General features: G+C 62.3%; 1 protein-coding gene across 1 annotated transcript in view; it reads left to right on the top strand.

Annotated features, from left to right (window-relative positions):
- PIP5K1C (phosphatidylinositol-4-phosphate 5-kinase type 1 gamma) overlaps positions 1-12308 on the top strand; it is a 50763-nt gene that overhangs the window by 14710 nt on the left and 23745 nt on the right. The window contains 8 exon segments of the mRNA XM_053447809.1: positions 8883-8914; positions 10183-10194; positions 10196-10235; positions 10238-10275; positions 11281-11411; positions 12038-12079; positions 12081-12135; positions 12137-12154. Coding sequence (XP_053303784.1) covers positions 8883-8914; positions 10183-10194; positions 10196-10235; positions 10238-10275; positions 11281-11411; positions 12038-12079; positions 12081-12135; positions 12137-12154 — 368 coding nt within the window.

Below are 12308 nucleotides of genomic sequence, written 5' to 3' on the forward strand. Positions count from 1 at the left end.
CTGAAGGTGGTGCCGGCTCGGGGAGCGCACAGCCCGGAGTGTCTGTGCTTGGGGCAGGGTGCAAGGGAGAGTGGTGCGGAGCTCTCCTGCTGGGCCCAGTACACAGGGTGGGGGGGCGTCACACAGTGACCTGATGGCTGCAGGGGACAGTGAACAGTGTCAGGAAGGAATTACAAATTTTCCCCGGGCAGTGTGCTTGGGAGCACAGTCAGGAGACGCAGCTGGTCCCTGAGGGTCAGGAAGAGCCACAGGAGGGCTTTACGAGGAAGTTTCTGGTCGCTCATGAGGATAGGTCAGCTCGGGCGGCCTTGAGCCAACCTGGCGGCCACCCTTGCCGGTGGAGAGGGTCTGCAGGACCTCGGGTGCAGGCTCTGGCGCCTTGAATGGGCCCAGCCCTCTGAGCCTCAGTCTCCCCAGCTGGACAGTAGGCCAGGGAGTGCTGCCTCCCGGGAGGGTGAGAGGTTGGGGGTGCGGCTTTTGGGGCAGCAGCCCAGCCCTGGGAATGTGTACACGCTGTCGCTCCGCCATGGGGGGCTGCAGACAAAAGCCGAAGTAGATAGGCTAGTACGCTTGGATACGTTTGTATCGTGACATGTTTTACTACCTAGGGAGTACCGACCCCCGCGTCCTCCCTGCCCCCCATTCCCGCCCCCGCAGCGGCTCCGGAGTCCGTCCCTGGCACTGTGGACACAGGGCTGGGTCATTCTGGGGGGGCATCCCGAGTACACTGGGGGCTGAGTGGCATTCTGGGCCCCACGCCCTCCATGCCAGGACCCCCCCCAGTGTGACAACCATGGACGGCCCCAGATGGGTCAGGACTGCCCTGGGTGAGAGCCACCTTTATGTCACTCTCCCTCCCCGGTCACTGTCCCTGCCTCTGCCGGGTTCCTTCTGGTCCTTCACAGGAGATACTGGCCAATCTATTTAACCTACTGGTGTCTTTTACAGGATGCTATGCTTTTCTGGGTGCTGGAATCTGTTACTCAGCAGACAGACCCTCCGTAGCGCTTTGTCCCCGCGGCAGGGCCCGGCCAGCAGGAGGGGGTCGCAGTTCACAGTGAGCTAGTGAGGGAGGACGGGAACGAACAGAATATTCTTTGGGAAGCTGGTTATTAGGGAAAATTTCTAATTCCTTCCCGACACCGTTCACTGTTCCCGGGGGCTCAGAGTGAAAATGCAAACCCGTGGGAGGGGAAGACCATGCGAGAGGAAGAGAACAGCTCTGCGAGTCCCAAAGCCTTGGTCTGAGGCCTCCTCTCTCTTCCGAAGCTCGCGGCTGTTGCCTAGTCCTGCCGCTGCGAGGCCCCACGTGGCTGCGGGGCCCCACGCAGCGGCTGTTCTCCTAGGGCTGCAGGCTCAGAGCCGGGATGGGTTTCCCTCATGTGCTGGGCACGGGGGAGCTGGGGAGCCGCGTTTCCCCACGGCGTGTCCAGTCCTTGACAGAGACGTGGATCGGGGACGTCCCACATGCAGGACACTGTTTTCTGCACTTGCCACCTCCACGCACCATCCGGCGTGTGTGCCCTGCCCTGGGCATCTGGTCACTTCTGGGCGTCCCTCCTCCGCAGCCCCTATCTTGGTGAAAGGCCCACTGTGTGCCTGACCCAGCCTCGGGCTTCGTGTCTTCCCCAGTCCTCCCCTCTTGAGCCAGGGATCTCCTCGTCCTGGCTGTCATCCCTCTGGGGTCTTTCCCAAATCCATGCCTACCTCTCCATCCCACTGTCCCCCGCCCAGCTCCATGCGACCTGTGGTTGCTGCGCTCGGACCATGTGCCAGGATTGGGTCCGGATGTGGGGAAGTAGCGTCGGCAAGACGGTCCTGGTCTTTGCTCTACTTGGTAAGGAGCAAGGCAAGAAAGCAGTCAGCTTCAGATAGTGACCCGTGTCAGGAATAAAAAAGGTGTGGCAGAGGGTGGGAGGGGGTTAGGGGTGGAAGGGGACAGCCCCTCTAGGAGACCGTACTCAGCTGAGACCTGAGTGACGGAGGACAGATGGAGGGATAGGATAGCGCCTTCCGGACAGAGGGCACAGTCAGCACAAAGGCCCTGAGGCGGGTGTGCTGGGTGAATGCAGGGATCCCTTGACAGAGCCTCGCACCTCCGAGTTCCGTGTCGGCCGCTGTTGCCCACACGTTCACCCACATTCCTTAGGCAGAATCCACTCAAAAAAAGCGTTTCTCCTAAGTTTGAAAACACCTGGCCACGCAGATCAAAATTCACCTTTAACCTGGGGGAAAAGAGGGGCGCCTGGGTGGCTCAGTGGGTTAAAGCCTCTGCCTTCGGCTCAGGTCATGATCCCAGGGTCCTGGGATCGAGCCCTGCATCGGACTCTCCACTCAGCAGGGAGCCTGCTTCCTCCTCTCTCTCTCTCTGCCTGCCTCTCTGCCTGCTTGTGATCTCTGTCTGTCAAATAAATAAATAAATAAATAAATAAAATCTTTAAAAAAAAAAAAAGAATAGTGTTTTAACCTGGGGGAAAAGACTGCGTGAGGAAAATTTCCAGCTGTTCGGAGAAGCTGAAAGAACGGGCTGGGGCTGGGGGCGCCCACCGCACACCGCCCGGAGCCTAGCGTCGGCATTGTGCTGTGTTTACGTGATACTCCCCTTACCTCCCTCCGTGCACCTGGACCCCCACACCCCGCCCCGCTCAGGGGATTCAGTGCCCCTGGGGGACGTGTGCTCCTGGGGAAGGGCCATCAACATTCCGCAGATGAAAATTCAGCCGAGCGTGAAACCACGGAGAGGCCACGTGAAGAGCAGAGGTGGGTGCAAAGGGCAGGAACTCCCAAACGCCGCCTCCCCCCGGCACTCGTGCCTCGGCCCGCTCTGCTAGGGTTTGTGCCGACGGTTGGCCCTTCGGTTCTCCTGGACTTTCTAGAAGGTCGTCTTTCTTTCGGGTCTCCGTTCCGTCTCGCTTTCCTTGTCCTACCGTGCTGGCCGGCATCCCCATGGCAGCGGCAGCTCCTGGCCGCACCCCTCCCCTTGCCGTGAACGTTGCGTTTTTGTCATGGGTTTTCACTTTATTCTGTGTTTTCAAGTAAAGCGGCTCTTCTCCCTCATCTGCCCGTTTCTGTCTGTTTCTCTGGTTTCTAATAGTTTTCGTACGTGAAACTCGGGTTGCATTTTGCCGAATGGCTTTCTGGATTCTGAGCTGGGATCGTAGGGCTTTTCACTTTCGACCCGGGTGAGTGTCTTCAAACCCCCATCTCGCTGCCTCTAGGATGATGGCCGCAGAGTAAGATCGCGACGTCAGGTGGCGTCTGGCCCCTCTGGCCTCCGTGCGGGGGACGGCGTGACCTGGGCCGCTTGTCCGCTCGTTTGCAGCACTGCCTGCCAGAGGGGTGGGGTCCGGAGAACATTCCAGTTGGCGCGCATCGTTCATTGGGCAGTGGTTTTGCAACTGAAGGGACTCATTTCTGAGATGCGTTCACATAACCGTAAAACTCACTCTCCCGGGGCGCCCGGGTGGCTCAGTCGGTTGAGCATCCGACTCCTGATTTGGCTCAGGTCAAGATCTCAGGGACGTGGGATCGAGCCCCACATGGGGCTCCACAGTCAGAGGGGGTCCCCTTAAGGGTCTCTCTCCCTCTGCCCCTCCCACAGCTCATGCGCACTCTTGTTCTCTTTTTCTCCAAAATAAATAAATTCATCCTCTTAAAGGACACGATTCCGTGGGTGCTGCTGCATTTGCTGTGTTGTGCCGTCACTACTGTCTAGTTCCAGAACATTCCGTCACCCAAGAGGAACCCGTCCCCATCAGCCATTCCTGTCCCCCAGCCCCAGCGAGCCCTTCCCGTCCATGGAGGAGCCTGGTCTGGGCGTGTCACGCGTGGACTCACACCCGGTGTGACCGTCTGAGTCTGATTCCCACCCTGAGTGTCGTGGGCTCGGGGTCCGTCCTGGGGCAGCACAGGGGGTGGGGGGGGTGCCTCATTATTTGTAAGACGGAACAATCCAGCGTTTGAATATATTTAATGCTTTTTTGAATGTAAGGCATCGAAGTTGGACGGAGGAGTTCAAGTTCTATTTCTTTTTTCCGTCCCCAAAGAAGCCCTTGGCAGTAGATCCTCATATCCTTTCTAGAAACGCTCTCCACGAGTCAGTGGGATGCCTGCGTCCGTCAGCCGTGGCCGCACCACAGACTGCCCAGAGCTCAGTGCCGGAGAAGACGGCTGCGAGTCTGCTTGGGATCATGTCCCTGGGCCAGCCACGCCCAGGCTCGGTCACGCAGCCGTGGTCAGCAGGCCGCCCGGGACCCAGGAGGCTCCCGCACCCTGGTCCCAGCCCTCAGCTGGGGGCGGCCTGCCTCTCCACGCGGGGTCTCCAGTCTCTGGGCGCCGGGGGCTCCGGGCTCGTAGAGGGCAGAATCGGAGGCCGCCGGCCTTCCCTGCGCCCCACGGTTCCTTCCGGGGCACAGAGTCTCTCGTGGCTGCAGAGAACCGGCCGTCCTCACCTGGCCCTGGGAGCCTTTCTTCCTGTTCAGAGAGAGGATTTGCAAGCGTGACTCATGAGCATCCTGGTGGGCCGAGGCTGCCCAGGGCTGAGGGTTGGCACTGCCCCCAGGGTTCCCAGCCTCCCCACACCCTCCCTGCGGGGCCCTGCTCTGGAGGCCTGTGCCACGGGAGGCCCCAGGCAGCCCGATGGTTCCAGCTGATCAGGGACGTGTGTGTGGCTGGGCCTCAGCACCACTTCCTGGCTTCTCGGGGCTGCTGGCCCTGCCTGCCTTGTCCTTGTGCTCTCTCAGTGGCTCTGAGTCACGCAGAGCCGGCACCCTTCCTGGGCAGGAGGGGCACAGCCCCCGCATGGAGCTGCTAGACCTCATGCCTGCCCACCTGCTGCCCGTGTCCGGCAGAGACTCTGCGCTCAGAGAGCTCTGAAGGTGTGTGTTGGGGGTGACTGAGCAGACCAGGTCTCCCTTTGGTGGGAGGTACATAACACGGAGGTACTGGGTGCTGATGTGTGTCTGGGAGACAGAGAAGGCCAAGGAGGTGAGGAGAGTGACCTCAGAGGGGCTGTTTTGGGCGAAGTGGTTGGGGGACAGCTTGAAGAGGGGGTAACATTTGAGCCAGGTCTTGGATGAAGCAAGTTAGCAAACCCTACAAGTGTCTTGGGAGTGGTGTTTGGGGGAGGGGCAAACTGTGCAAAGGCCCTGCGGCAGGACCCAGGCATGTCGGAGGAAGAGTGAGGAGGCCTGTATGGCTGGAGCAGAGTTGGGGAGAGGGAGGAGTGGAGGGCAGGGGAGGAGATGAGACAAGTCACGCAGGGCTTGGGGACCCTAGAGGGTGGTGGGAGCCCTAGAGGGTTGTGGGCAAGCGAGGGAGGGACCTGACTCGGGTGCTCATGGGTGCCCTCTTGTGGCCAGTGCAGGGAGGATGGCCTGGGGCAAGGGTGGACTGGAGACCAGGGGAGAGGAAAGGGTGTCTGTCTGTCCATCCATCTGTCAGTCAGTCAACAAACATTAGTAGGTACCTGCTCAGGGCAGGCCAAGCCCTGAGGGAGGAGGCCTCCTGCCTGGGGGTTGGTGTCATTTTTGCCCGGAAGGACAGGACAGGGTCTGCAGGGTAGGGCAGTGATCCTACTGTGGCGAGGGATGGTGGGCTAGGGAGAGGGGGCCCAGCTTGGGAGCCCTACCCTTGCTCACCCACGGGGGTACAGAAGAGACCAGAGGAAAGCCGCTCAGAGAGGTGGAGGGACTTGCTGAGGTCACACAGCGGTGGGCCGCAGGGGCTAGCTCAGGGGTTAGGGAGTGGGGGAAGCAGGGGGTCACCCCCTCACCCCGAACTCTCTGGGCCCTGGCCGCCCCCTACCTTCCGCCCGGTGGCTAGGAAGCCATGTCCCGGGGCAGGTCTTGGCCCAGCCTGGCACTCTCTCCCTCCCCAGGCTATTTTTAAAACTTTATTTCCTCAAAATGGGGTGGCTCATTCTGAAGAGAATGGGTCTTGTCTCGGGCTAGGAGGAGCTCGAGGTTGCCTGTCGTGCCTGGCCTGGGAGCACGGGGCTGGGCCACGGGGCCTCCCCAGCCCACCCTCCCAGAGCAGCCACCACCTTCTGAAGGTGCACAAAACCCTCGAGGGCTCGGGGGTGTTGGAGAGAGCGGCAGGGGTGCTTGCAGGCGTCAGGCTGTGGTGGGGCACACGGACCCCCACCCCGACCCTAGGCCAGCGTATAGCCTTGCCATGGCCCCTGCTGGTGTGGGTCCTGGACACCCCAGGTGGGAGGGCGTGTCTCTCCTTTGCCAGAGTGTGGATCAGACAGGAGGAGTGTGGCCGTCGTGGGGCCCCTGGGTATGAAGCAGGTGACCCTGAGGCATCCCCAGGTGAGACCGACCCGGGCAGGACTTCATGCCAGACGCTGGGGTCGGCGTGGCCTGGACGTGCAGGGGAGCCACCAGGCCGCCCCGACAAGCTGGGAGAACTCAGGGGCAGGTGGAGTCGTTTGGGGGGGGGCCTGGACTGTCCGGGAAGAGAGCCCCAGGGTCAAGGGCTGGGGGCCGCAGAGGTCACAGGTGGGCACGGTTGGGTGGGCTCCAGGGCCCAGAGGCCCCAGGCTGGCCAGGAAGGGGAGGGGACTGCAGGGGCCCCCAAGCCATGTCCAGAATGTTCTGCGTGCTCTACCTCTGGCCTCATTCCTTCTCTCTTCCTCCTCCTCCCACACCCCAGATGTAAAACCAGCAAATAACAAGTCCGCTTTCTAGCACCTTCCATGGCCTGCTTGTCTTTGGCCAAGCCTCAGGATGGGCCCAGGTTCATTCCTGAGTCCAGGGCGCCCAGCCCAGGCTGGGAAGTCCCACACCCACACTGGCCTGCGGATGGGCGCTTGGGGCCTTGGGCAAGTGACCAGCCTTGGTCTGTCGGCTTCGACCTCTGGCTAGGGTGGCCCCTGGTGGCCCCTGCGACCGTGACCCTGGCATTGGCCAGTCACCCACCCAGCCTGTTCCTCTGGACCATCGCCGGCATCTGGGTGAGGCCCAGGGCAGTGGTGGTTATGGCTGAAAGAGGACACCCGTCCCCCACCCTGCCTGCCCCAGGCTTACCCCAGGTTGAGGGTCCTCTTGGGCTCATTTTTTCCATAAGCATCATTCATAAACCATAATTCATACTTTTAAGGTTACAGTTTAGTTTTTAGTGTATTCACAATGCGGTGCAGCTGACCACACTGATTCTAGAACATTCTCATCCCCCAAGGAAACCCCGTTCCATCAGCAGTCACCTCCCCTGTCCCCAGCCTCTGGCCCGACCTGGTGTTAGAAGTGGAGTGGGTCCCTCCTCTGCTGGGCTGAGACCTGCCCCGGGGTGCCATCCCCCAGTGTCCGTGCGGGGTCCCCTGGCCTCGTCCCTCCCCTCTGGCTCCGCTCCCTGCCGGCCTCGTCCACTCCCTACTGGTGGGACGATGCCCCCGCCTTGTGTCCAGCTTGGCCCTGCCCTGAGCTCTGGACTTGGGGGTCGGGCTGGTCCCGGAGGTCTCACGCAGCTCAGCTGCAGGCGCCTGACGTCCCCACACCTGCTCCCGTCTGGAAGCTCGTCTCACTGAGGCCGCCCTGCACTGTTCATCGCTCAGAGCCGTGGGTTCTGGACTCGCTGGTTTCTTCACTTTGCCTCCAGTGAGCAGAGCCCGTCCGCCCTAGCTTCCCACCTGCCGGAGTCTGCCACCCCTCTCTCTTCTGCCTCCACCTGGCCCAGGCCCATCGTCTCCCACCCGGACCAGAACCGCCAGAACCCTTCCCTCCACCCTGGTTCCCCGCTTCTGCCTTCACCCTCCGCCCCCAAACCCCGCCCTGTCCATCTTCCCCGCGGCGGCACAAGAGGGCGCCCGCGAGCAGTTGAGTCAGGTCCTTCCCTCCTCTGCCCACAGCCCTCCAGGGCTCCCGCCTTCCTGGGGGAAAAGGCCCCAATCCTCCCTTGGCGACCTGACCCCTCCTCCCAAGTCATCCTCCTGGCTCTCGCTCCACCGTCTAGGCCCTTCTCCCGTCCCCACTCCGACTGGGAGCCCTGGAGGGTGTCTGTCCTGGTTGCCCCCCTGCCTTCTGCCAGCCCGACCCATGGTAGACCCCGCGGTTACTAGCGTCTGTTCCAGCTGTGACAGATCAGCACAGCTCGGTCTGGAACCACACACGCTGACTAGCACACACTGGAGGTCGCAAGCCTCAAATGGTCTCACAGGCTGAAACCTGGCGCGGGCAGGGCTGGTCCCCACCCCCCCCCCCCCCCCACGGGGTCCCAGGGAGGCTCCAGCCTCCCCAGGCCCACCCCCCCCCACATCCTTCCTGCCGGCTGCGCGGGGTCTGCCCGTCTCTGGGACCCCCACCCTCTGCCTCCCTCTCATGAGGACACCAGGCCCCCTGGGAACCCAGGGTCACCTCTGGGGCCTTGACTTGCCCCCTACCCCGCGCAAAGCCCATATCTGTGGGGAGCGGCCATCCGCACTCCTTGAACAGATAGTTCTCTCAGCAGAAGCCAGCATGCCCAGCGAGGACACTAAGGCTCAGAGAGGTCAGTGGGTGGCCTCATGGGGAGCGGGATGGGAGGGAAGGGTCCGGAAGAGACAAACGTACCTGCACCTCACTGTGAGCCTCTCCCGTGGCAAGCAGCTTTCTCCAGGGTACTGTGTGGACAGGAGCTGGACCCGTGGGTTACTTGATATCCCCCGCGGCCTGAGTGCGGAGCTCCCACCCACGGGTGTAGACAGCACTGTGTCAATTCAGCCAGTCGCTTGCCGCTGGGACCTGATGTCTTCGGGGGTCGGTGCCCACTTCCCACCTTGAAGTCCACACGTCCCTCTTTAGGGGCGCGGGGGAGCTGAGCGAGGCCGTGGGCACCTTGCGTGCAGCGAAGGCAGGGCAGGCTGCCCCTTCTCCGGGCTGAAGCCTCTCCCTTCTCTCCCGCAGGCTTGGCCCAGAAGAAGATGGCCCCGACGGAGGTGAGTGTGCTGTGGCTCTGGGCAGCTCACTGTGCCTCCCTGGGCCCCTCCCTCAGTCCCGGTCAGCATCTTGAGTTTCAGGGAGGGGAGCGGGTGGGACCTGGCCCAGACAGCAAGGGACAGAGGGACAGGAGACCCGGGGCGGAGAGGTAGGAAGGAAGCGGGACAAGTGTGTGCCTGGGCTGCCCTCGCATGGGGGTAGCGTGGGTGGGAGGCCCAGCACTGTCTCTGGTGCTTAAAGGAGCCTGTGGGAGCGTGTCTGTGAGTCCCAGCATTCCTGGAGCCTCCAGGTGTGGCATCCCGGTGCCTGCGCCGGCCGCCGGGCCCCTAGACCTCCATGTCCCTAGATACCACCTGGCACGTGGGGTCCTGTGGGGAGGTCTTTCCTGGAGGGAGCAGCTACAGGGCAGTGGGGAGCCGGTGAGGGCGGCGCCTTCCCATCGCTGAGGAGAGCCCACCCCCATGGTGGCCGGTGTGCGGAACACAGGGCGGTGGAGCTGAGGGGTGAAGGGGGGGCATTAGTGGGGCTGCCCAGACCCCGGCGTGGGGCAGCGGGGCTATGCGGGTCGGGCGGGGTCTGAGCACTGTCAGCTGGAGGCAGGACAGGCAGCATGGGCCCCATGGATGGTGGCAGGTGCACGGGGGATGTCAACGTCTGTGACAGTCCAGCCAATGGACTGGAGGGGCACCAGCTCCCTCTGCTGGCCAGCCGGGCCTTGAGCCTGGGCCCCCTGCCACCCCTCTCCTCTGGGGAGTCGCTCACACACAGCTCGTCATGCCTTGACATGGCTGTCCCCGTGTAGAAGGCCCAGGCCAGTGGGACCTCTCCCCGCAGTTCACAGTCATTCCAGCCCAGGGGTCTCAGCTGGGCGACTCTGTCCTAGGGGACACTGTGATGTCTGGGGACATCTAAGGTTGTTGGGATGGGGAAGGCTGCCTGAGGGGTGGGGCCGTCGGGAATGACCCGGCCCAGTGCCAGCAGTGCCGGGAGCCCCTGAAGCAGGCTGCTTCCCCCATGCACGCGGAAGGGCTGGGGTTGCCGATCTTCCTGCTTTTCTCGAGGAGCTGGAAGTCGCTGGTCTGGGTGTAGGCCCTTCTGGATGTGCAGGGTTGGGTGGTGTGGCCCCTGCTGGTGACAGCCCGCCCCCAGCAGCCTCTGCGCCACATGCCTGGTGAGGACACTGACTCAGCCCGTCTGGTCAGGATTTCCAGGGCACACTGGCCTGGTGGCGCCTCCTTTGCTGATTTTCCTGCTTCCTCTTCTCCAGGCCCCACTGATGGACTGGACAGCCGGGTCCTGGCCACGGGAAGAAGCTGGGTCATCGGGTGTGGACGCCTCTGGTGAAACCACCTACAAGAAGGTTCCCCTCTGCCCTCAGTGGTTGGGGGGGGACTCCCAGCCGTCCCGGGGACCCCCACAGGGTCAGGGATGCTCCGTGCCCATGTCCGGGTCCTGCTGGAGGCAGATGCTCTCAAGACAAGCCCCTCCACGCAGGCCCCTGGTCCTGGTGAGGTCCTTGCTGCCTGTCACGGATATCACAGGCATCGCTGGCAGCCCTGTCCGAGCCCCTGGCCCCTCTGGGCCTCCCGGCTTGTCTGGGGAAGGGGGAAATGCAGTTCTTCCTTCCCCCGGAAAGCGAGGCTGAGCTGATGGGAAGCTCGTGTGAGGCCAGGCCAGGCGGGGCCAGGGGAGCACTCCTAACGGAGCAGCTGGCCGAGAGGTCATGAGGGCAGCACGAAGTTGATGGTTTCTAGCGTGTTCTCAGTGTGTCCAGCTGTCACCACAGTCAGTTCCAGAAGATTTCCATGAGCCCAGACTCACACCCCCGTCCCCATGACCTGTCGCTCCCATCCCCTCCTTCCCAAGTCCGGGCAGACTTCAGCCCAGGCTTCTAGGCCACATAATGCCAGCAGCCCCGGATGGCCTGTACCGCCATCTCCACACCCAGCTGTGGGGCGGGGAAACTGAGGCACAGAGCAGCAGTGTTGCTGGCCCAGTGCAACGATGCTAATCACCGGGAGAGTGGGTATAAGGAACCCGGGTTGCAGACATGAAGTCTGGGTGTCATCGTGTACGTTTATGTGCCCCCCCCCCAAGAAAATCCTGACAGTAGACCCCAGCTGAGTTGGAACAGTTTTGAGAAGTTGGAACCTTCTAGAACCTTGATGGGAAACAGGCCTTGGGGCCGCATGAGGTGTATTGTAGTCTCAACCAGGCCACCTCCTTGCTGTGTGGTCATGTGAGCTCAGGGACAGCCCAGAGGTCAGCGCGTCTGTGACACGTACTGGGCAGGGGCCCGATCTCCATGCCCTGGGGTCTGTCACCCTGGGGGCGCGGGTCTTGATGCATTGGGTTTTCCCCGCAGACCACCTCGTCTACCCTGAAGGGAGCCATCCAGCTGGGCATCGGCTACACCGTGGGCAACCTGAGCTCTAAGCCGGAGCGCGACGTGCTCATGCAGGACTTCTACGTCGTGGAGAGCATCTTCTTCCCCAGGTAGGCCCAGGCCCCGTGCCGGGGAGCGACCGTCGGTGCTCAGCAGCCCTGCTGCTCTCTCTGCGCTTCCTTCTCTTCTCCGGGGAAGAGCTCGGGCCTCTCCTGCCATCTTCTTGGCTTGGAGGTCGGACCCCATATCAGTCATGCTCTAAGCTCTCTGCTGAATCAGAGAGATGCAGTTAACAGCGATTTTTAAGAAAAATAGGAAAAGAAAACATAAAGTTTCTTTTTCTCTCACATGAAGAACACTGCCGGGCGGTGCAGGGGTCTGAGGCGGCTCCCTGGTGTTGGGGTCCCCTGTCCCCTCTAGGGGCTCTTCCATTCTTACGTGCAGCTTTTCCAGCCAGTGTTGCCAGGTGGCTGCCTGGGATCCTGCCATCACACCTGCGCTCCACCCGCAGGCACTGGCTGAGCAGTCACGAGAGGCCGGCAGTGGACTTAGCACGGGAGGGAGTGGATACCGGGATGCCGCCGAAGACCGGCCATGCCCTTTGGCCCCAGGGAGCTCTGTGCTGGTTGCTGGGTTGCACACTAGGGGAGGCCTCAGGCGCCGCCCTGGGCCCCGGCAGTGGGAGAGGTGCCCACAGCATCCCTGTCCCTCACCAGCCTCCTTTCTTGCCCCACAGTGAAGGCAGCAACCTCACCCCCGCCACCCACTTCCAGGACTTCAGTTAAGACCTACGCCCCCGTTGCCTTCCGCTATTTCCGGGAGCTCTTCGGGATACCGACCTGACGATTACTTGGTGAGAGCCATGGTCAGCCCGCTACTGCCGTGCCACAAGTCCGAGAGACACCTGTGTCTGTTACCTCGTGGTTTCCGTGGGTTGGGAATTTGGGTGCAGCTCAGCCGGGTCCTTTGCCCAGCGTGGCGGTGGAGGCTAGGCTGGGGCCGGAGAC

Source organism: Lutra lutra, chromosome 1 (assembly GCF_902655055.1).
Source record: "Lutra lutra chromosome 1, mLutLut1.2, whole genome shotgun sequence".
Classification (NCBI taxonomy): Eukaryota; Metazoa; Chordata; class Mammalia; order Carnivora; family Mustelidae; genus Lutra; species Lutra lutra.